Source organism: Meriones unguiculatus, chromosome X, assembly GCF_030254825.1.
Source record: "Meriones unguiculatus strain TT.TT164.6M chromosome X, Bangor_MerUng_6.1, whole genome shotgun sequence".
Taxonomy (NCBI): Eukaryota; Metazoa; Chordata; class Mammalia; order Rodentia; family Muridae; genus Meriones; species Meriones unguiculatus.
Window position 1 is genome coordinate 89,547,844 of NC_083369.1, and position 25,261 is coordinate 89,573,104.

At 43.3% G+C, this 25,261-nt stretch overlaps 1 protein-coding gene across 1 annotated transcript; it reads left to right on the plus strand.

Annotated features, from left to right (window-relative positions):
- Positions 1–525: 525 nt before the first annotated feature.
- On the plus strand, positions 526–15,841 carry Sash3 (SAM and SH3 domain containing 3). Its single transcript, XM_021662894.2, has 8 exons — positions 526–811; positions 8,394–8,489; positions 8,852–8,998; positions 11,493–11,634; positions 12,781–12,929; positions 13,284–13,493; positions 13,642–13,792; positions 14,333–15,841. The coding sequence occupies exons 1-8, from the start codon at positions 755–757 to the stop codon at positions 14,524–14,526; spliced, it is 1,146 nt and encodes a 381-aa protein (XP_021518569.1). The 5' UTR covers positions 526–754; the 3' UTR covers positions 14,527–15,841.
- The last annotated feature ends 9,420 nt before the right edge of the window (positions 15,842–25,261 follow it).

The window sequence follows — 25,261 nt, forward strand, 5'->3', positions numbered from 1 at the left end:
GAACATCATGGAGATGTCTGTAAGGATGACAGCTATAAAGAGGATGAAGCAGTAGAATTATCTGAAAAAAAAAATGAGAGCTTACTGATCATGCCTAAGGTGTGCTGACAGCAGTGGAATGGTAGGAGGGTTGATGGTTGTAGGGGTCATGTAGTAGGAGTAGTGCCCATCTGGTAATGGTAGCAGTAGTGATGACCATCAAGGTGATGGCCAAAGGGGTGACACTAATGGTAATTGTGGTGGCAGTATTGACTTTGGTGATGCAAATTGACTGGAGGCATTTGCTCAACAGGCAAAGAGACTGTTCACCTTTTGATTTCTGAAATTTAATCAGTGAGTATAGAGCCCAAATAAGCCACTGAGTGAAAGAACTGCTGGTGAATGGCATGAAACAACAGGATTGAGGCTTTTATCTGATTGTTCAGCTCAATATCTGTCTGCATCAGAATCTCTGGAGACTGAAGCAGGGACTTACTTCCTTCCTAGAGGCCAGCAGGGGCCATGATTGCTGTAAGAGTAGGTCACGTGGCAAGGTTTCCTGTATGCTGCTGCTGCTGCTGCTGCTGCTCCTGCTGCTGCTGCTGCTGGGTGTCCATGGCCTGCACCACCAACCTGCCACTGCAGCTGTAAGAGTAGCAGCTGGAGGCTCAGTCTATGCTGTGCCACCTTGCTGGTGCTGGGGAAGCTTATAAAGAGACGTTGGCATCTTAATACCTTGGAGAACGGAGCAGGAGTGTCATCCCAGCAGAGGACCATGTTGCGTCGTAAACCCTCCAATGCCAGTGACAAGGAGCCCACTCAGAAGAAAAAGGTGAGGAACATCTTTGAGCGCTCATTTCTTCCTACCCTCCTCCACACTCTCCACCAATTCCCTCCCCCCAGACTCTTAGAAGGGGGAAGTTGAACCAAGGCCGTATGTTGAGCTTGTAGGTGAGGGTTCTTCCAGAAAGCAAAGGGATGGTGCTCAATGGTCGCTAGAGTAGTAAAAGAACGGAAGATACTTTTTAAACTCTGGAGTATGGAGGTATGAGTTGGAGCTTTAGACGTCTAGACTTATAGAATCAACCTTACAAAGATGAGATTAAAGAACTTAAGGTCTAGAACCATAGACTTTAGTTTGAGAATTACAAAATACAGTGTTCATGTTGAATCCAAAGAGTGTACTTGATTCTGTCCCTCCCTAGCCTTGTTCTGTATTACTTCTGCTCAGCTATGTCCTCTTGAGAACTATCTCACTCAAAGGGCCCCGCTAGTTTACCCGGCCAAGGTGGCCGCAGACCTTCCTACTCTTTGGTAGGAGTCATGCCCCTGCACTTGGATCCACTACAGCCACCCCCTCCTCCTGGGCCACTAGAGATGAATTACTAGGTGCTTTTTGAACTCAGGAAAAGGGACCACCAAAGTGCAGTGAAATTCGGGGGTGTTAGTCAGGTTCATTCTGGGCAGGGAGAACTTACAAAAAAATGAGAAATGAAGCTGATGACATGGTGAGTAGGTGTGAGAGCTGAGAAGGAAAATATCATGAAGGGGGAGGGGATGGAGGGAGATTTCAAAGGCCAGGAAGAAAGGTAGCCATCATAGTTGGCTGAGATGTTCATCTTCCGAGACAGCAGCTAGACTGAATGATTCTTGAAGACTCTGTTATACCCAGCTTTCTCTGGTTTGTATATAGAGAGTTTGTTTTACAGCAGAATTCTCCCAGGCAATTGGTCTGTCCAGCCTGCATGTCTAGTGGGACCATGGGAATGTTCCAAAGCAGGCCTAGCTAGATCCAAACCTCCAAATGGTAGGCACAGGTTTCCAGGACTCATACTGTTTCCCCTGAAATTCAACTCAGGTACACTATGGGGGATTCCCTCCTTGTCAGGAGAACAGTTCCCAGGCAGTGGTGACAGCTGAAAAACAGGCTCAGAGCACTGAGGTGTACATCCTGTCCCATCTCTCAGGATCTGGGTAGCTGCCACTTTCCGCTGTACTCTCCCCACCTCAGCTGCTTCTCTAGGGTTGCAGTGGTAGTAGGTGAAAGAGAGAGAGATTTGTGAATATTCACACAGTACCCTGTCATCCCCCCCCAACCCCACCTAAACTAGGCCCCAAAGGCTTGCCATTGGCTGCCACTTCTCAGAGACAAGCCACTTCCCCTTGCTCTTTAGCTCATGAGAGAAACAGAGACTGCTATATAGACCTTGGTGGGCCCCAAACCGCAGGAGAATCAAGCTGGAGGAAAGAGTCTGAGAAAGAGCTGACACTGAGACACTGGGATCCTATGCTACCTCAGGCAGAGATGCCCCAAAGCACACAGAACAAGAAATCCCTTTCCACTCTCTTGGTTCCAATAACAGATCCTGCACTTTGCAGATGGGCCTCTGGGAATTCCTCCAGGTTTCTTCTAGAAAAGTCTGTGGTCCATATCCTTTAGGGAAGAGTAGTTCGTGCAAATTGCACCTTACCCCTGCCAGAGCTTATGTCAGCCTCCAGGAAGCAAGAGGAGCTTGCCTCTACATACCCAAGCTCCATACTCTAAAAATTCCCTTAGCACAACCAGACTTTCAGAAGACATGGCATCTTCCCAAGGCCCACAGACAGTTACATTTTGATTGCCAGATGACTGAAGTCAAGTGTCTTCCCTTTGGAAACTGAGGTGATGTGATGGAATGCACAAATACAAAGGAAGTGCTTCCCTCCTGTTCCTCCCTCATATCCTCCTTCAGGCAATGAGAATGTGCTAAGGAGAGAGATAAGAAAGTAGAGGTGGAATCCTGCCTTTCTGCCATACCTGAACAGTTTATTGAATTTCTGTGATCATCAGTTTCTTCACCTATGAAAGAAAAGGTCGTTTCTGGAGGTAGGGAGCACTGGAATAATAGTTATGAGAGCATTCTATCACGTGTGTGCTCCTGACTCCAAGGAGGTGTTTGCTTTTTCATGAGTCAAGATGGAAAGAACATTGCAAAGAACAAACCATGGTCCAAGCTGTGAAGTACAGGAAGCAAGTCCTAAGAGCATAGAGAGCTGTTACTAAGGGAAGGCTTATCACAGGCCATGTGCTGCCCTTTAGTCACAGCTTAGCTTGCTGACTTTTCACTGCAACCACATAGAACAGGGACCAGTGTGGATTTTATACTGATCTCACACCCAAGACTCAGACTGATGAAATTTGCTGGAGCTATCACAGGCTAGTGAGTTGCAGGGATCCAAGCCAAGGTCCTGGATTTCATTAATTTCAGAATCTTACCTCCTTCTCTCTGCACTCTTTTGTCCCCTTACTGATCTCAGAAGCATCAGGAGTGAGTAACAATCACAAAATTTAGTCCACCAGTAGAAGAACTGTGTGAGGAACACCCAGATACCTGTGGACTGAGAGACAAGCCAATAGAACAGAGGAGGGAGTAGACCTGTTCAGAACATGATACTTGTTGTGCTTCACAATGAGGGAGAATGCTCCTGAGTAGGAAGGTTTGTCCCTCAGTCGCTCTGTGGACGCTTGAATCATCTTCAAGTTTGAACTATATTCCTTTTGCTCTTACTTCTATCAAATGTCAGTGTCAGGGTCTAAGATATGGAAAGGAATTTGTTCTAGATTTGTCTCCCCTAAAGACAGCCCTTCTCTATCCTCTCCAGGGGAAATAAAGAGAAACCTAGGATCATGCTCAAGTGCCTCCTTCTTCTCTCTTCACCAGTGCTAGCTCATTGCTTCCCATGGGGCCCTCGTGTCACTCTTCTAGAATAAAACCCCAATAATACATGCTACAAAGCATGTAAAGACCTTATTACGAAAATCTGAAAAGCTCCAAAATCTGAAGGCTTTTGAAAACCAACAGGATGTCACAAGTAGAAAATTTCACACCTGACTTCATGTGACAGGTCACCGTCAAACCACAGGCACACTATAAATGTTATATAAAATTTACCTTTAAGTTATCTATATGAAGACTATGTGAAATATACCCAAAATTCATGTTTAGATATCTTTTTCTCCAAAACATATCAATATATATATATATGCAAACATTAAATATTTTAATTGGATGGACTAATGATATAGTTCAGCTAGTAGCATGCTTATCTAGTATTCATAAACCTCTGGGTATGGCAACCATAGACTTATCTGTAATGATTACTGATTCAAGAGGTAGAGGCATCATCTTCTACATCTTAAATATGAGTCCTCCTCTGCTACATAGCAAATTAGAGGCCAGCCAGGGGTACTTACGATACTTTCTCAAAAAACTAAATCTGAACTGTGGAACACTTTTGGTCCTAAGCGTTTTGGATAAATAATATTCAACTCATGGCTCCCCATTGTCCACAATAGAATGCCTATATCCCTTGGCATGGCTAGTAAGGACCTTCTGTGGCTTTTTCTGCTTTGCCTCCTAGAACAGCTATGGGTATACCCACCATACTCAGATTACCCCTAGCTCTAATTCTCATTCTAATGCTTCCTAGCCCCAAGGAGGAATATTGCATCACCTGTCTGAGCCCATTCAAATGTTCTTCCTTCACAATTGCTCCTACCTGTTCTCCTGCTGGCTCCAGGCACACAGCACCATAGTCAGCACTGTGCAAGGTCTATCTTGGTATAGGAGTGACTGAGCTAGCTGTGAGGTGGCACAAGGCCCAGCATGGCCTTTCATTGTCCCAGACTTGGGTTTAAGGAGTGTCCTCCTCTTATGTTTTCACTACCAGCCATGGGGCTCTGCCTAAAACCCTTAATTTCCCTGCATCTCCATTTCCTCTACTGAGAAGTGAGATTGTCATATGGAATTGGTGATGCTGGAATAGGCTGTCACATATGAAGAACCTGACAGGCTATTGGGCATATGGGTGATAGTTAACCTTTCTATGAAGGTTTCACAAAGGCTAGGACCTGGGCTACTGAAGTGACTTAGAGGGAAAATTGTGGGATATGTAGGAAAGCTGAGCCACCCGGGGCAGTGTAAAGCTATGAGGGGTGATCAGAGAAGGATTTCTGTAGGGGTGCTGCCTTTAAAACTGGAATAGGAACCACTTTTTTTTAAATCTGAGTATGATATCCATATGGTGAGTTTCTATAAAGTAGAGATCCTCAGTTATAAGCAGTACTCGGCTCAAGAAATAAACCGTTTCTGAAATTCTACAAGTTTCTCTAATAACCTTATCTGTCACCACATATCCCTTCCCCAAGGGTAACCACTTTCCTGACTTCCAACAGCATAAATGAGTTTTTCTGTGCTTTGACCCTTGTGTAGGAAGAATTAACTATCATACTTTTCCAGAAAGCTGACCAGTTTTCATCAACCATGTGTTGACGAGATTTATTCATATTTTTAGAATAAAGAATATTGTTGAGATAGTTGCGTTGTTGGTTACTGTCCTCCTGCATGATTCTGATACAGTTAATCCAGTCTACAGTTGATGGGCATTTGTGTTGTCTCCAAGTAAAATGAATCTAAAGATTTCTCTCTGACAATTGCTAGAAGTATAGGGTGTGTTTGATGGGGAAGTGTCTAGGTTAAGAGATTATAGATACAAAAGGTTAAACATAAGCCAGTGTCTCAGGAGGGACGGATATGCCAGGTGGTGTTCCCATCATTGGACGGGTACTCAGTTCAACTTGACAACATCTCAGTACAGTAGAGGGTTCGTCTTCATTTCATTAATGAGGAAATGACAGCACAGAGAAAACAGTAACATCCACAGCTGGTCAGTAGCAGAAAAGAAGAAACTGAGGTTTAAAAGGTTAAATAAGTCATCTGAGGCCACACATAGCAGAGTCATACCAAAGTTGAACTTAGCAACGCCCAATGCCCAAAGTGTAGCTGTTTCTAAGAGGCCCATATGCTCTCCATAGCCTCAAAAGAGAAGCCACCAGTACATGGAACTTCCTCACTTGCTGGCACAACTCTCAGCCAGGCCTCACCCCAACGGGAAAACAAACAAAACAAAACAAAACCTAGCTCATGGATTTCAACTCACCTGTGAGCTGGGTTATCCCAGTGCACGCAATAGTCAGCTAGGATATTTGGGGTTGCCCCCAAAGATGGAGGAAGGCCTGGTAAAAAGCCACCTTAGCTGACCCATTGATCACTTAAAGAACATGTGCCTGACATATTTATTTATCTGGACTAAGCCCAAGCCCCATAATTATCCCCATGGCCCTTTAGGGTTGTCTCCTCATGCTTTGGGGCTTAAGCTCAGCCAGAGGAGCCCTCACAAGAGCCTGGGACTCAAAGGCCCCTTTCTCCTCCCAGTCTCCCAGCCAGCTAATTAATAACAGGAAAAGGCCTGGGAAAAGAGCTGTGATTAGAGAACAGTCTCTGCAATGAACTTACTCTTCCCTAACAAAGCCTACTTTCCACCCCACATCTGCCCTCCTGCTTGCTTTCCAGCTTTACCAGTCCCTGGGGCTTCAGCAGGACTGTCAGCCTTCTGGTCTGAAGACTAGGCTAAGCAGTTATGGAGGGAAAGCTACAATAGGTCCCACCAGCCTATAAATAGTAAGCTAGCCTGCTCTCCTTGGGCCCAAGCCAGCCTGGTGCCCACCCTCTCTCTGTTCCCTCTTTTCCATGCAATAAGAGGAGGAAGTTATCCAGGCAGCTGCATCCTACCATACAAGAAAAGGAAATAAATGGAAGATAGAGGAGAGAAGAGAAAGAAAGGAAGAAAAGGAAAGAATAGTGAGGAATAGAGGAGATGCATGGGAATCATGGAAATCCCCCTCCCCCCCATGGTCCGACATTCCTCTCTGTTTACCCACTCACAGTCCCCTTTCCAGGTCTCTATCACAAAGGAAGCTTACCAAATGAGGCTCCAGGCACCCCATCTACAAGGCCCAGATGAAGCTAGTTTCTGCTTGGCCTGACTGCTGACCTAGTTTCTGGTCAACTACTTCTAGGAATACATGACCCTGAAACCCAGTTGCTGATTCAGCTTTGGTCAAGACCCAGAAAGAATCCCAGACAGCTCTACTGTAGTCTTGTAGAAGTTAGGACAAATTGTACTCATTGAGGGTTAAGTGACACCACCCCCTGATCTGGGGGGGCTTTGTCACTGGACACGCCCCCTTTTAGCAGGAAGAAGGATGTGAAACCTGGAGCTTCAGTCTCGGTTTGGAACTCTGGTTCCTCAAGCACTTACCTTGAACGTCTGTAGTCTATCTCCACTCTATTTGTCTGGCCATGTGTGAACCCTGGTTCCTGTGCGTGTCTGCTGGTCTTATCGTGACACAGGCTTAGCATCAAATTTTTTTTTAATTAAAAGAAATTTAATACCAATATGTTGCAGCCAATGGTGTTTTTGTTGACAAATATGAGGATAAACAGACTATCAGATGTTATTGTTAAAATTATATTTTCTTTCTGGTAACAAATACGTTCAAATGAAAGATAGAAATCATATAGACAGAATTTTTAAAGCAAAATAAGAGAAGATATTATTAGTTAATCCAGGAAACATTCTCTGTTGATGTAAATATTTTGGGTTTAGGCTTTATATTTGCATTTAGCACCAAGGCTATCTCCAACACCCCCCCCCCCTTTTTTTTTCTTCCAGAATTGAAAGTTTGACAGAAAATCGGCATTTAAACCCCATTAGCATCAATTTTTGTGTCTTTGGTCACACCCATTACCTGTCCTGTCCTGTTTTTTGGCTGATATCTCAGCATGTACACATGTATACAGTTAAAGATGGCTTCCTGAAGATAGTCTCATCAACACAAACAATAGGTCACACCTGAAAGTCCAAACACTTGCAAAAGTCAGCAGTTGCCAGCTTCTCTTATTGGTGGCTGAGGCAGGTTAAAAACGGAGATGAATCAAGAGAAAATGATGGTCTTCTTGACTGAATTAGCTCCAATCATTTATGAGCCAAATCTATAGGCACCTTCTATAAGTAAGCCTCTACTGTGGTTTTTATAGACAATGTCATGCCAGGCATCTGGTGGGATTGTCTTCCTCTTCCTGGGACACAAATTTGTCAGGCTAGAGGCCTGGATATATTTGCCCCTGTCACTGTGTTAGCAACCTGGCTCAGTGTGCAGCCAGAGTGTGGAAGCCAGAATCATGCTTTTGGGAAGGATTACCTCCCAGTTCACTTATGGCATTTTTATATATGCTAAAGTGTACATTGACTCTGACACATTGAATCTTTCATGTCAGGTTTCCAAGACCAAACTTCGGTGATGGAAATCTGGGTTTAGCCTGGAGCTTCATTGAGGTATGAGGCACTTGAGGCCAAAAGTAATTTGTTCTGTGGCCAGGGATAGAATGAAAAATGATACATCTTGTCCCTTCACCTCAGTGTTTCTGTTGCTCTGCCTGGCCCTGATGTGGGCATGTGCCCAGAAGGGAAAAGAAATCCACCCTTGGGCAGTCATTTTACTGCCACTGATTACAGCTTTCTGCTTCTTCCAGCTCTCACTTCAGCGCTCCAGCAGCTTCAAGGATTTTGCAAAATCCAAGCCCAGCTCCCCTGTGGTGAGCGAGAAAGAATTTAACCTGGATGATAATGTGAGTTTCAGAGATTCTTTGGAGTCTGTTGCATGGGGGGAAGTGGGTGGCAGGGTAGAGTGGAAACATGAGGAATTAGTATTACTGGGATAAAGCTTCCTTAACACAGAAGGTCCACTTCTCCTAGGCACCAAATTCCTGGGCCTAAATATCCTATGCATATTAATTACATAGCAGAAAGCAAATTAAATCACAGACTAATAAGGTTGAGAACAGGATTAGACCTGAAGAGAAAGGGAATGGGGTGACTCTCCATCCCACCACATTCATCTACTTCAGGATCCTGAAGACTTCTTTGTATACCAAGACCTGGACCCAAGCCAGTGTTACCATACCCTCTGAATCTCTACTTGTTGTCACAGATTCCAGAAGATGACTCCGGTGTTCTTACCTCAGAGGATTCTGGGAAGAGTGGCAAAAAGTTGGGAAAGAAGTGGAGGGCAGTCATTTCCCGAACCATGAACAGGAAGATGGGCAAGATGATGGTGAAGGCCTTGTCAGAGGAGATGGTGAGGCCTGGAATCCAAGGGTGGTGGGCTGAGGCCAAAGAGGGCTAAGGAGGCCATTCTGGCAGGGAAATGAATATGATCACCTGGATAGTCAGTATTTAGATGTGCAGACGCTGTTCAATGCAAACAGGGTGTTCACATGGAGGTGATGGGAGGGCACAGGGGCAGCACAGCCAAGAAAGGCTGCGGAAGCAGGAGGCTGGCTAGGAAAGAACTCAGTTTGAAGAAAGATGAAAGTCTGGGCAACAGAAGCTTCGTGTTAAGATGGGCAGCTGAAAGGAATTCAAGTTCCCCTGAGCTATATGTATCCAGCTCAAAGCTTTAACTAGAAAAATCCTCTGGGATTGATTGAGAAGACCTGATTCCAGGAAAATATAGTGAAAATACAGATTTTCTTCTGTTTACCATGGGGTTACATCCTGATAAGCCTTAAATTCAGAATGCCATGAGTCAATAATGCATACTCCCTAACTGCCTGGACACTACTAATGTTCACAACATAGCACTGTGTAGAAGTGTCACCTGCTTCCCCTCATGGCTTTGTGATTGATGGAGAGCTATGACTTCCTGCTGCTACCCAGCACCACCAGAGAGGATCACACTACATAGTGCCAACCTGGGCAAAGATCCAAATTCAAGGCTTAATGTGTGGCTCCCACTGAATGATATCACTTTGGTAACCATCAGAAAGTCAAATAGAGTGTGAGGCTGAAAAGGTGGCTCAGCAGTTAGGAGTATGTGCTGCTCTTTCAGAGAACATAAGATTGGTTCTCAACAACCACCCATAATTCCAGCTCCAAAGGTATTCAGTGCCCTCTTCATGACTCTAAAGGAACTTGCACTGATATGCATATACCCCCCAACATCACCCTACCCACACGTATATAATTTTAAAAATAAAATAAATCTTTAAAAGTAAGATAAATAGATAGGTTGAACCACCATTAACTCAAAGACTGTAATGAAAATGGAGGTTGCTAACTTCAGCCCAGGGAGGAAGGTGATTCAGAGATCTATGGGGGCAGGGGCACAGCCCCAGGAGCTTAGAGCACACAGTGGGCTATTGTGTTTGTGGCTCTTACAGCAGTCTTGAATACTGGAGCCAGCTCAACTAGCTTGTGAAGGCAATTGTCATGAATCTTGCAAGTCAGTTGTTAAATACAACTATTATTAGAAATCAACTTCTATACACTGACAGAAATCAGTGGTAAAGTATTTTCCTAGCATGTACAAAGACCTGTATTTAATCACCAACATTATCAAACACACACACAGAAATAGAGAGAGAGAGCTTTAAATCAAATATAGCCTTATTAAAAACAAAGGTTGTCTTTATTAAAAACAAAGGTTGACCATGGCTGTAATGAAACACTATGACCAAATCAACTTAGGGAGGAAAGGGTTTATTTGGCTTACACTTCCACAACATGGTCCATTATTAAAGGTGAGGACAGGAACTCAAATGGAGCAGGAACCTGGAAGCAGAAGCTGATGCAGAGGTCATGGAAGGGTGCTGCTTACTGGCTTGCTTCTCATAGGTTGCTCAACCTGCTTTCTTATAGAACCTAGGACTACCAGCCCAGGGTGGCTTCACCCACAATGAGCTGTGCCCTCCCACATCAATCACTAATTGATCCTTACAGCTGGATCTCATGGAGGCATTTCCTCAACTGAGGCTCCTTCCTCTCTGATGATTCTAGCTTGTGTCAAGTTGACACAAAAGTAACCAGGACAAAGGTTATGCCAAAAATCTTCAAAATTCATAGTTTCCTAATTCTGGCACAACCTGCTATTCTTAAACACATTGCTTATATGGGTGTATATAGTATCTACACAGTGGAAATAACCTACATACCTTTTCTGACAAGTCATCCAGGTACATGCAATGGTACCCGGATGTTGACTGTTGATGGGGAGCATTCACAACATAGAAATTGGCAAATCACTCAGTCGTTTATTCTAAGAGAACCATCTGAGAAATAACAACATGCTCAGATGCACTGAACTGAGGTGCAAGGAGCTCTGGAGCCAAGCAGCTTGGTTGTTGCCCACAGACCTTGGCTAAGTTATCTGTCTTAAAACTCAGGCCAACCATGTCACTTATCTTCGGGTACTACAGTGAGGATTAAGTGAAATGGCAGGTCAGCCTGACACATGAGAATGTGGACATTTGCTCTCAGACACAATTATCTGCCTGATTAGGTCGTGGCAACAACCTCAAGTTGCTCTGGCCTCTTGTTTATGTCCATCAGCACTAGAGGCTGACAACGTATATCCACTCAGAACACTGGAGACCTCTTTCTGTGACATAGGGAAACTGGTCCTGCTAACCTCATTTTTCCAAAAGAGGAAAGAAACTAAGGTACAGAATGTGGTCACTGAGCCTGTAACAAAACTGAGATCTGAACCAAGCTCAGAGCCAGTTCCAGTGCACTGGAGACTGGCTTTGTTACCACAGCAAGGTTTCTCAGAGATTCCAACACTCTTCCTGTAGGGAGACATGCTGGAGGAGGGCTCTGTTTCCCCAGCATCTCCAGACTGCAGCCTCGACAGCCCCGGTCCTGAGAAGATGGCCCTGGCCTTTTCTGAGCAGGAGGAGCGGGAAGTGCCAGCACTCAGCCGCCAGACGTCAACAGGTGAGGAGGAAAAGTGAGTGGACATCTGCCAAATCTGGAGGAAAGAACTAGGCTGGGGTAGTGCCAGGGGCTTTTCTGGGAAAGGGTTGAAAGAGAAATGAGTATCTGTCTTCTACTTGCTAGAACCTTCTCAACCCACTTCACATTAAATCTTCATCACTCCCTGATAGGACCTCACTGCTGCTGATGTGGAAACTGAGGCTTGGCAAAGTTAAGTGACCCAATGTTGACCTCAGATCTGCCTTGAAGGAGCTTCCACTTGCTATTTTAGGCCTGGAAAGGCCCACACACAGAGAAAGAACCTCACTGTCCTCTTGAAGCAGCCTGTCCACAGCTGTCCAAGGGGACATACATACTACAACCCCCTGAGTGCCTGAAACATCCCACCTTGGAGTCCAGAGTTTTCAGTTCTTGAGAGTCATCCTCTTGGACCCAAGACCTCTGTTTATTGAGCTTATGGCACCACCAGACATCTTCTAGAAGTTCACAGGCTAGACAAGAGGTGCCTTGCCTAAAGGAGCAGTCTCTCAGGCTCATTCCACTTTTGTCACTCTTTCTCTGGCTCTACAGACACATCCCTCTGCCTCCCAGTGAGGTCCACTTAAAATGTCCATCACCCTGGGGTAGGAAGAGCATGCCTGCATATTTTATAAGGCCTTGTTGCTAAACTTTGAGTCTAATAAACTAGAGAAAGTAAAAGAATCCTGCAAGTTATGTCTTCCTGTGTAAAATGAGCACTTTAGTGGGAGTAAGGAGACCTGGAGTGTAGTGGACCCAGTGGCACCAAGTATAATGAGAGGCCTTGGGGAGGTCACTTGGGCTGCTTGCCCTTTGATTTCCTCACCTGTTCAGTGGAAATCGGCCCTATTGAGCCCCAGAGGCTTTCTGGATTTGCCCATTCTTTAGTCTCAGTGAGCCAACTCTCCAGCTATCAACTCTTCATCGCCTAAAGCCCTGGAGGTAAAAATCTATGCTTCTCCAGAATGGCTAGGTGTATTTATCCAAAGTACTTCTACATTTCCTGCTAGAGTACAGCTTCTGTCCCTAGTGTGTTTCTTTGGTAGTTCCCTGTCTTGACCCAGCTAGGCACTGCCTGCGCCCAGCTGCCTGGGGACAAAGACATGCTTCCTCTCTGTCCTTCTGCAGGCAGTGAACTCTGTAGCCCTGGCCCAGGCTCTGGAAGCTTCATGGAAGAGTCACCTGCTCCCCAGTACACAGGGCCTTTCTGTGGGCGCGCTCAAGTCCACACTGACTTCACTCCCAGCCCTTACGACCACGACTCACTGAAACTGCAGGTAAAGTTGGCACCTGGGTCCCTCCAGGATTCGGCAGGCTTCAGCAATAAAGAAAGAGAACAAAGACAGGCAGTGGTAGCACAAGCCTTTAATCTTGACACTAGGGAGGCAGAAGCAGTCAGATCTCTGTGAGTTCAAGGCCAGCCTTGTTTACAAAGCGATTCCAAGACATCCAGGGCTACACAGAGAAACCGAGTCTCAAAAACCCAAACACTGAAACAAACAAACAAAAAAAAACAAAACAAAAAAAAATAGGATAGCAAGAAAAAAAAAAGGAGCCAAAATATGAAAGCCAAGTATTTTCTTTCCTGCTCTCTTCTTCTAACTCTTCCATCCCCACAACCTATCCCTTAGAAAGGAGATGTGATCCAGATCATTGAAAAGCCACCTGTGGGAACGTGGCTGGGCCTGCTCAATGGCAAGCTGGGCTCTTTCAAATTCATCTATGTGGATGTGCTACCAGAGGAGGCTGTGGGACCTGTGCGCCCCAGCCGCCGACAGAGCAAAGGCAAGAGGCCCAAGCCCAAGACTCTGCATGAACTGCTGGAGCGCATTGGCCTGAAGGTTTGATTTTGGACTTGCATTAGTGTCTGGGAGCAAACGAGGCATACTTGCCACTGGGATGGGGACCGAGGGACTATGTGTAAGGGGAAAAGTTCCGGGCAGGGGTGGCTTATGAAGGAGACTGTTGATTGCCTGCCTCTACCCCCAGGAGCACACATCCACTCTGCTGCTCAATGGCTACCAGACACTGGAAGACTTCAAAGAGCTGCGGGAAACACACCTCAACGAGCTGAATATTATGGACCCACAGCACCGGGCCAAGCTGCTCACAGCTGCAGAGCTGCTGCTGGACTATGACAGTGAGTGGCTTTGGTGGGGGTGGGCAAATAGGTTCTCACTGGCATTGAAGGCACTGTACTCCGACCACACTCTGCCCCAGAGACCCCATTTTGCAGTAGGAAGACAGCTTTCCAAATACTTGGGTTGGTGTTTCCTGGAAAATGAGCTGGGTACAGCGTGAGTTATAAGGGTAACCAGGTCCATCTCCCTTTTGGATCAGAGGGGAGATTAAGGCCAAAGAAGGTAAGGCATTTGCATGAAGCTGGGTAACAGCTCCAGAGTTCAAGTCCAGGTTGCCTGGTTCCAGCTTAGTGCTGGAGATGTTTGAGCTCTTGGGCCTTGGAACAGCTCTCATCTTCCCTGCTGGAAGTGGGGAGAAGAGAAGCAGAGGTAGTAGAAAGGGTCAGAAGAGCTAACTGCCTACAAGAGACTTGCCCAGGGTTTCCACCCCATGACCAGGCTCCGAAGGCTTCTGAAAACACCCACCATCCCACTCCCATCCCTACCTCCACCGCCAACCCGTTTAGGACCCAGTCTCTCCATTTTGTCTTCCTTCTCAGCCGCTGGCAGCGAAGAGGCTGAAGAAGGTGCAGAGAGCAGCCAGGAGCCTTTGGTGCACACAGTGTCAGAACTCAAGGTGGACATCCCACGCGACTCTGGCTGCTTCGAGGGTTCAGAAAGTGGGCGTGATGAGGCAGAGCTGGCAGGCACAGAGGAGCAGCTGCAGGGTCTCTCCCTGGCAGGGGCACCTTGAAGTGAAGATGGCATAGGCCGAGGCTGAGCCCTAGCTGCAGAGACTGCAGGGATGGGCGTGGCCTCCCATAATGGCTCAGGATCAGAGGACTGGTGCAGAATCTGGCCCTTCTTCCCCAGGGAGGCTTATGGCTGAAACCCCTGCCAGGATGCTACAGGTTCAGATAGAGTGAATAAGGGACTGCCAAAAGGCATACACCACCTTTTCGGACCCTCCCCCTCTACCAGTGACTGACAGAATAACCACTTCTGGCACCTCCTATTCTCTCACTAAGGCCTTACAAGTGGGACACCAAAGAATCTAGCCATGCCATCTGACCATGCCCCCCCCAAACTCTCTTACCTTCACACCACTGTCATACTGCTTCTAAGAACACCAAACTACTGTTTCAAACCAGTCTTTAAAGCCCTAAGGAAGCTGGCTCTTTCAAAGGACCTCAGTTGGACATTGGTGAGTCCAGAATTCCTTAAATGAGGTTTGAAGGAAGCCTCACATACTGTCCCCACTACTCTTCTCAGAGTTTTAGAGGTCTAAGTACTAAGTCACCATGAGACTTGAACTATATGTCTGCCTTTTTTTTTTTTTTTTTTTTTTGGCTTCAGCTTGGTAAGGATTCAAATGGGCAGTTATTGAGGGCTCCACAAGGTGATAATTATGCACCTTTAAATATGTGCTCTCCAGCTGCCTGCCATCCAGGATACCAGTGGACTTCCTGAAGAGGCTGGAAGGGCCTAAAGTTTCCAATGAAATAGCTCTTCCTTCTCATCCATTTCATACCTTTCCATGTGACTCAAACTGAGTGGCAACTTTTCCCAGCTTAAAAAAAGATTCCCATATCTCATACTAGAAGTGACCCCACTTATCCCTTGGCCCCTTAAAACACAGTTTCTCACAGGATGATTGAAGATGGATACACCTTCCATGGCAAAACTGCCTCCTGAAAGTCAGATACAGGTATGGGCCCAGGCTTGTTCATTTAGGTGGATCTTTGTAAGCAAAGACAGGCTTTTGCTTGCCATTGGAAGCTCCACTACACCCAACATTGATTTGCTGAAAGTTTTAGTGTCCTAGCTCCAAAGTGTCAGTAGATCATCACATCTATTACGGGTACCCTTGACTTCAGTAGCAAAAGAAGCTCTTCCTGATGCAAGCTCAACTGTGCCCATCACAGGTAGGACTACCTGCTTAGTGAGTGGGCATGCTTCTGATCTCCTACCAAGAACTTTCATAAAATCTAGTTTGGGTAAAGGAGTTGAATGTAAATAAAGGGAGGTGGACAGACAAATTAGTAGCAATAAATATAAATAAAACTTAATTACTGTCTCCTGATTTCTTTCCTGTGTCGAAAGGGTTGGGAGAGGGATCAAAAGTTCTTTAAAGCTGATCTCAGCAAAATACCCATTCATTGTTCTTTTCAGGGCCATCTTTCCCCTACTTGAGGATGCAAGTATTCTTGACTCCGCTAACCTAACTCTCCATATAAAGCTACAGCTGGCTCCATTCTTCCTTCCAAACATCCCTACTGAGAACAGGGCTTATATGACCATAGCCACAGGCCTTGCTGTGGTCTGAGAGCTGGCTAAGCAAGAGCTACTTCCTCTTCCTATAATCACTTAAACAGGAGCCTTTTAAAGCCCTTCATTCCTGTGAAGAAGAGCCTACATTGGGGGGAGGGGCTTTACAGGGAACAAAAGCAGAACAGCTAGGATTTGCAGGGCTTTTCTGCTGAGACTTCCTTCCTCCTGAGCTTTACCTTGGACACACTAAAGCATCACCATTTCCTGGAAAGTGGCACGGGCTTCCTTTGTATATTACCTAAACTAAGAAGGGCTATGTGTGTCTTTCTGCTTCTGGGATACTGCACTCAGGATGGTCTTTTCTAGTTTCCACCATTTGACTGCAAATTTCATAATTTCCTTCTTTTTAATTGCTGAGTAGTATTCTATTGTATAAATGTACCAGAATTTCTGTATTCATTCCTCAACTGAGGGACATCTGGGTTGTTTTCAGATTCTGGCTATTACAAATAAAGCTGCTACGAACACGGTTGAGCAAAAGTCCTTGCTGTATACTTGAACATATTTTGGATATATGCTTAGGAGTATAATAGCTGGAACTTGAGAGTGGATATTAGACACATAATATAGGATAATCATACTAAAATCTGTACACTTAAAAAAAGCTAAGCAATAAGGAGGGCCCTGGATAAGATAATCAATCCTCACTCAGAAAGGCAAATGGGATGGACATCGGAAGAGGGAGAAGACAGGCAACAGGACAGGAGCCTACCACAGAGGGCCTCTGAAAGACTCTACTTAGCAGGGTATTAAAGCAGATGCTGAGACTCATAACCAGACTTTGGGCAGAGTGCATAGAATCTTATGAAAGAAGGGGGAGACAGAAAGAACTGGAGGGGATAGAAACTTCACAAGGAGAGCAACAGAACCAAAAAATCTGGGCCCAGGGGTCTTTTGTGAGACTGATACTTCAACCAAGGACCATGCATGGAGATAACCTAGAACCCCTTCACAGATGTAACCCATGGCAGCTCAGTTTCCAAGTGGGTACCATAGTAATGAGAACAGGGGCTTTCTCTGACATGAACTCAGTGGCTGGCTCTTTGATCACCTCCCCCTGAGGGGGAGTAGCCTTACCGGGCCACAGAGGAAGACAATACAGCCAGTCCTTAGAAGACCTGATAGGCTAGGTTCAGATGGAAGGAGAGGAGGACCTCCCCTATTAGTGGATTAGGGAAGGGGCATGGGAGGAGAAAAGGGAGTGAGGGTGGGATTGGGAGAAGACAAGGAAGAAGGCTACAGCTGGGATATAAAGTGAATAAATAATAATATATAAAAAAAATTAAAAAGAAGGGCCACTTAGAGTGAGATATGCTACCAGAGTAAATATGGGGCCAATCTACTTCTAGGCTGTTCAGCCATATTGCTGCTAGGGACTCTGGGTATCAGAAAGCTATGAGCATTCTCTTCCCCCAAGAAATATGTGCCCTGAGAATGGCTAAGTAATTGCTACCCTTACTGAGCATTTATATATTGAGGAAGATATTATCATCATGATCATCATCATCCAATTTACAGAGGAACAAACAAGCTGAGAAGTTAGGCAGGGTGACTAGAAAGTCACAGGGGCAAGATGGTTACATGACATCCAAACCCATATCTTTTTTAAATTATATTTTTTATGTGTGATAGTGTTTTATCTGCATATGTAAATATATAAATATGCACCATATATGTGCCTGGTGCCCAGGGAGGTCAAAAGAGGGTGTTGGATTATCTGGAACAGAAATTACAGATGGTTGTGAGTCATAATGTTGGTGCTGAGAAACACATCCAGGTCTTCTGCAAAAGCAACAAGTGCTTTTAATGGCTGAGCCATCTCTTCAGCCCTAAAGCCCATGTCCTTAAGCTCTGTATTACACTTCTCCTTAGCTAACAAGCTGTGCAATAGATGTGGGGGGCTTCAAAAAAAATCTGACCCTTTGACACAGCCTTTCCTCTTCCACAATTTGTCATACACAAGGAGCCACGCAAGTGTACAATAATATACTGATAAAGATATGCACAACAATTGTGTCTGTAAGAAATTAGAAACAATACAAATGGCCAATTACAGTACAGTGGGTTCATACTAAATTACACAGCAACTGGTTGGTAGCAGCATGTTGCAGTAAACTAATGACCTAGGGAAATCTTTATGATTTTTAATTACTTTCAAATTTTTAACTTATATAATGTTCAGCTTTCTTGTAAAGATTTGCTATATCAAGAAGAGAGACAAATATTATATGTTTAAGAAGAGAAAAACATACAGAATAAAAACTGTAAAGATCAGCCCTAAAGGTGAAAAGCATAGACTCAGGGCTGAGCCAATGAGGGCCTCATTTTCCACATACTTTTTCCTTTTTGACTTGTAAAACTATTTAAGAACTTTCTATATATGAGGAAAAAAAAAGAATGGTATATCAAGTTTTGAAAAAAAAAAAGTCACATTTTTAGTCATGGTGATGCACAGCACTTGAAAGGCTAAGCAGGAGGATCTGGAATTTTGAGATCATTCTAGACTATACAGAAAATTCCAGGGCAGCCTGAGATATATAACAAGAACCTGTCTCAGAAAAACAAAAACACAGCCAGGCTTGGTGGTGCATGCCTTTAATCCCAGGACTCAGGGAGGCAGAGGTAGGTGAATTGATGTGAGTTTGAGGCCATTTTGGTTTACAAAGTGAGTCCAGGACAGCCAAGGCTACACAGAGAATCCCTGTCATAAAAAACCAAACCAGAACAAAACAAAAACCAAAATAAAACAAAAAACAAGTGTATGTATAATATATATACCACATGTGGTATATAATATATTACTATATATAATTATTATATATAATTAGATTTAACCAAATTAACAAATCAATAGTGCCTAAACTTCTGGCTTTCAATACAGGACAAAAGTTTCTGGCAAGATGAGGACTGAGAGTAACTAATGACCAAAGTATTTTAAAAAATATCATTTGCCCCACAGGCTCCTTTTACCAGAAGAAATCCCTAAACTGGACTGGAGTGTTGCTCAGAAGTGGAACTCATCTCACCGAGTATGCATAACACCATAAAATGAAAACATATATACAATACAACCCTGGGTGATGGTTATACATTAGTGCTAAGATGAAGAAAGAGAAATGTTGGAAAAAGAACTCATGAGAGAATGATGTTTTGAAATCCTCCCTTGCCCTGGAGAATGGTCTGGGTACAAGTAGAAGAATAGCTCAAAGACATAGGATTCATTTTGGCCAGTAGGTCTATTACAGACTGAAAGGAGGTAGCCAAACAACAGCCCCAGTGATCACAAGAAGAACAGAAAACAGACAAGTTTTCCTTCTTCCCATCTCAGGGGAAGCAGTTCCAGGCATTGGCACATACCAGCTAAACTGCCTCCCTTCTCATTTATAGATTCCCTGTCTCATTGATACTACCTTAAGACCACTCCATGCAGGTTCAAACCAGCTCCTCACAGACCCTCACCTGACCCCAACCCCTATGGTAGTGTGGGCCAACACATGGTAAAGGACCCAATTCTGCTGGTAACTTTCCAACTTCTCACTCACTTTCTGAGCTCCCCATCAGACTTTTCCCAGGAGTGGAGGCTGTATTTGGACCACAGGAGCCAAGAACATTGAAATATCGGGAAAAAAAAAAAGCAGTTTTTTTTTCCTTTTCTTTTCTTTTTTTGTAAGGGAAAGAAGAAAAAAAAAAGCACACTGATCACCATAGTCCCAGCATGGCCTGACACCTCCCCCCTTCCCAATTCAGGAAATTCAGGATGAGGTTCTCAAGCTGGGAAAAAAAGTGGTTCTCCCAGCTCTCTTACACAATAGAATCTACCTTCACTTCTCACACATTACATTATTATTCAGTGGCCATATTACATTATTATTCAGCCAACAACACAATCAACTGGGAAGGAACTGCCTCTCCTCTGGACTCAGCCAAGACTCCTCCTCTAGGAAGTACTTAAATAAATGGAATTCTATAGTACTTGATATGTAGGCTTCACCTTTTCCTATAACTTCACAGTGACCAATATAGCATTTGTATACCATTGCCTCTGGGACCTCTAGAGATAGCGTCAGAAAGCCAGAATGAACCCAACTCAATGACCTTCACAAAAGCACAGCTAATTTGATTGTGGGAACTGGCAAGGCAACTTCCTGACTTTCAATACTAAAGAAACCCCACCACAAGTTCAACCTAAGTGCAGGGGGGTGGAGAAAAATTGAATAGATTTAAGTTTTAAACAAAAACTCAGGAACCATCCCTTTGTCAGCCTTACTACAATACAGTCAGATCACTAAAATGGAAAAATCATCAACCCTGTAAACTCCAAATGACAAATAATCCTAAAAACGATTGCTGTATGTCAACATGCTTAAGAGAGAATGAAGTCAGCAATGCAGTTTCTTCTAAATTAACCCTAGCACAGTGGTTCTCAACCTTCCAAATGTTGTGACCTTTTAATACAGTTCCTCATGTTTTGATGAGCTCCCAACTATAACATTATTGCTACTTCATAACTGTAATTTTGCTACTGACATGAATCATAGTGTAAATATCTGTTATTCAGGATATCTGGTATGAGACCCTATGAGAGGCTCATTTGATTCTCAAAAGGGTCACAACCCACAGGTTGAGAACCTCTGCCCTAGCACATGCTCAATACTCAGAAACTGTTTACTGAATGTGAAACAAATCAGACTTCAAATGCTATTTGCAGTAATCCAAACTCCATTTATACCCACTTAACATAGAAGGAATGGGTTGTACTAAAAAGCTCTGGATTTTGATAGTGCATCTTCCTTTTGGTCTTGGCTCTACTGGTAACTCTTTAAGTGACTTTACATAAGTTTGTACTTAATTTGGAGAAAGGTTATGAATATGAGAGCACAAGCAAGCAGCAAGCAGCATGGCCCATGTCATCAATAGACTCCTTTCAGCTATGTTGTTCAACAGAGCCTGTATTTTGTGACAAATAATCATTATGTGTCTTATTCAAACATAAAACACCAAGTTGGAATAGACAAATAACTACTGATAGACAAATAGATGGGTAGTAGCTCACAGATAAGACAGTAGGAAGATGAATTTCAAAAAAATAAAGGAAGAGTCGGGGGGAGCTAGAAAGATGGATCAGTGATTAAAAACACATACTGCTTTTGTACAGGACCTGAGTTCAGTTACCAGCACTCATGTTAGGTGACTCACAACTCTCTATAACTCCAAATCTAAGAGATCCGATGCTCTCTTCTGGCTTCTGCAGGCATTGCACACATGTGATACAATCCCACAAGCAAACATACATATTAAAATGATAAAAATAAGTGTTAAAAAAAAGAAAACTAAAAAACATGGAATGTCAAGAACGTAGCTCTAGATCATGTTTTGGAATTGTAAAAACATTTCTAAATAAAGGGTCCTCTCATTTCCAGAACCATGAGAGAATTTGAGTCCTAAGCTCTAATTGATTGATTTATTAGAAAATGACTTTGCACCAAAAGAAAACAGATCAAGGACTTGGACAGATAATTCACAGAAAAAAATACAAATGTCAGTAAATATAGAGTAGGTTAAAAGTGCAAAAAAAATGCTTAATCTCACTGTTTAACCAATAAAATATAGAGCATACAACACTGAGTTATACTATCAAATTACTGCACCAAATGTTTGAATGGCATCGGTTAAAGCATGTTTTTTGATACAATGCTGACAGAAAAATGCTGTGACAGTCTTTCTAAGCAACAATCTTCCCAAGAGCTTGTAAAAGAGCATTCTCTGTGACTCAGTAGTTCTGCTTCTAGAAATATATAAAGGTATAATCAATATGCTCATATATAAAGAAGTTGGTCACAGCATCACTTATATTAAAAGCTGGAAACTCCAAAATATGTGACTCTAGAGGGAGAGTCTTAGACATATTATAGAGTCAGAGAAGGACTTATAAAAACTCCTAATGATATAGAAAATGCTAAGATAGAAAGCAGATTTTAAAATATTATTTAGAACTTAGAATATAGCTCAGTGATAGAGATATTCTTTAGCATACATGAGGCCCTAAGTTTAATTCCCAGCTCTGTAATAATAATAATAATAATAACTACATTTCTAGTTGAATCACCGAGACAGAGAGAGAGAGAGAGAGAGAGAGAGAGAGAGAGAGAGTCTAGAGAGAGCCTAGAAAAGACTGTACCAAAACATCAATAGTGATTATTATATCTTGGGGAGTTTACAGATTTTTGAAAGTTCTCTTATTTTTTTAATTTTCAGTAGTGAGTAGGGAAATTTTTTTAAAAGCACATTAAGGGTATGATAGAAACAAGGTTTTGTTGTTGTTGTTGCTGCTGTTTTTCCTTTCTAAGCTTCCTAAATATTTTGAGTTAGAAAGGAATATGAAATAACCTGGTCCACTGGTTCTCAACTTCAACACTCTCTTGCTATATGCAATATGTTGCATTGCCCCTTTTACAACCATGAAATGAACTACAGAGTTAACATAATCTACTTAATCCTCCAAACCCAGCATGATTATGTATAATTATTCCTCGGCCTCCATGTATTATTGGTCTTGTCATTCTCACTATTAGGGATACCCAAATCTCTAGATACTCATAAAAATTATATATTATACATATGACCTTAGGCACCGTTGTCCTGTGTATTTAAGGTAATTTGTAGATTACTTATAATAATTAACACGATGTAAATGTTATTACCATTGTTATACTGTAATATGGAATATTGACACACAAAGTCTGTACATACTTAGTACAGATGCAGGTTGGTTTTGTTTTGTTTTGAGATAGGGTCTCACTGTGTAGCTCTGTTTGGCCTGGAACTCACTATGTAGAACAAGCTGGCCTTGAGCTCACAGAGATTCACCTGCCTCTGCTTCCTGAGTGCTTTGATTAAAGGGGTGTGCCAACATCACCCAGGAAAGATGAAGCTTTTAAGAATATCTTAAATCACCTGGAGGGGACAAGAGCTCCACAAGGAGAGCAACAGAACCAAAATTTCTGGGCACAGGAGTCTTTTCTGAGACTGATACTCCAAACAAGGACCATTCATGGATATAACCCCTAGAACCCCTGCTCAGATGTAGCCCATGGCAGTTCAGTTTTCAGTGGGTACCCTAGTAAGGGGAACAGGGACTGTCGGGACATGAACTCAGTGGCTGGCTCTTTGATCACCTCCCCACCCCCAGAGCGGGGAGCAGCCTTGCAAAGCCACAAAGAAAGACAATGCAGCCAGTCCTGATGAGATGAGACCTGACAGGCTAAGGTCAGATGGAAGGGGAGGAGGACTTCCCCTAACAGTGGACTTGGAGAGAGGCATGGGAAGAGATGAGGGAGGGATTAGGAGGGAATGAGGGAAGGGTAACAGCTAGGATACAAAGTGAATAAACTGTAATTAATATAAAAAATAAAAATTTTAAAAAAGAATATCTTAAATCTAAAGTTAGTTGAATGTGTGAATATGGAACTCAAGGAAATGAAGGACTTACTGTACTAGCTATACCATAAAGGAAAAAATAAAAGAAAGTAATTTATAAGATAACATGTTTTAATATAAACAATTGGGAATGATTAGTCTAAGACATATAATAAAGTACGAGCTATAGCCTACTATCTGAAGAATCACTATTGAATGTAATATAAACATAGACTCATAAGGTAGGTTGTGTTGGCCACTTCAATACCCATGAATGACACTACAGTGACAAGAATAGCTCCTAGCAAGTTTCCAAACAAAGTAAAGCACCACATCTCTACAATCTACACAGTGGCTGTGTTTCTGGAAAATCAGTGTATATTCACATTATAGAATCATCTTGTATTTATTTATAAAATAATTAGGACCGGCAACTATACCATTTTCCCACCTTCATTTATGTCCAATGTGATATTTGAAAGTTCTTGAGATGTATGTGTATGCTTACTCCCCTTTTATATTTACCCAAAACATACAATTCACCAACACCCTTTTCTTGTGTGTCTCGGGCTTACAACCTTTAAAACTAATGATATTCAGAGTTTGAGCCTTTGAGAACAGCAAGAAATTCCTAGAATGTATTCTCAAAAGTGACACAAATGCCTTTGGAATTATTGGGAACATGACTCTTTAATAGCACCAGAAGAAAGAAAAATACTATCCTTAGGGGTAAAAAAAATATTTACTGTGATCTCTTGGTGATTTTTCTCTAGCCTGGCCCCAGCCTCAGTAGTATAAAATGAACTGAGCTGGAAGAAAGGACTAACAGGGTCAGGCTACAGGGAGCAAGAAAGAGGCTAAGTTGCTAGGTTACCACTTGAGCCAATCTAAGTGGTCCCAGAGGGGTACAAGATACAGGAGAGGTCTCTATCTGGACCACCTATTTGAGGGCCCTCTCAGTGGAAAGGAGAGGAGCCAGTTTCCAAAGGTGAGGCAAGGGCCCAGTCACTCATACTAGACTCAAATAAAAAAATCAGGCAGAATCACAAAGAAACAAACATCCCTGTATTTCTAAAACCGTTCAAGTCTCCTTCACTAATTGGCTTCCCCCCAAAAGAAAGATTTCTTTATTAAGAAATACCAGAGAGTGAAAAACCCCAACACATACACATTTGTAGGCTCACACAAAAGTGCAGAGATTTACATATTAAATTGCATTTAAGTTAGAAAATAGATTTTAAAACAAAATACTTTTCCCCCAAACAAGTTAAAGAGATTTAGTCAGTAGGAAAAGGGACCTGAGGGTAAGGGCAGGATGGTCAGATGGGAAGAACGGAATTTAGCTGCTATAGAATTAGAACCCACCTCTAATCAAACCCCACTCCTGGGGAAAAATGCAAAAGGAGCAATAATGATTTCAACTAGGGCCAGGAAGCCCCCAGAGCCAAAAGGACATACATTTCCCCTTCCTTTGCAATTTTGGATCAGTGCCAACCATCCTGGCCTGGGGAAGTGGGATGGGTACATAGGAAGTGTGAGGAATGAGAGAAAGGGGAGAGTTGGAGAGTGTCAGCCATTGAAAACATCAAACAATATAAGGTCTCTTTCCCCACAGAAAGATCAAATTTTCAGTCTATCCTCCAATCAGAGCTCAGACTAGGGACAGTCCCAGCTGGTATTTGATATGAATGGGACAGGTCTTCAGGCCAAAGTCTTAAATACAGAAGATTTATAAAGAAAGA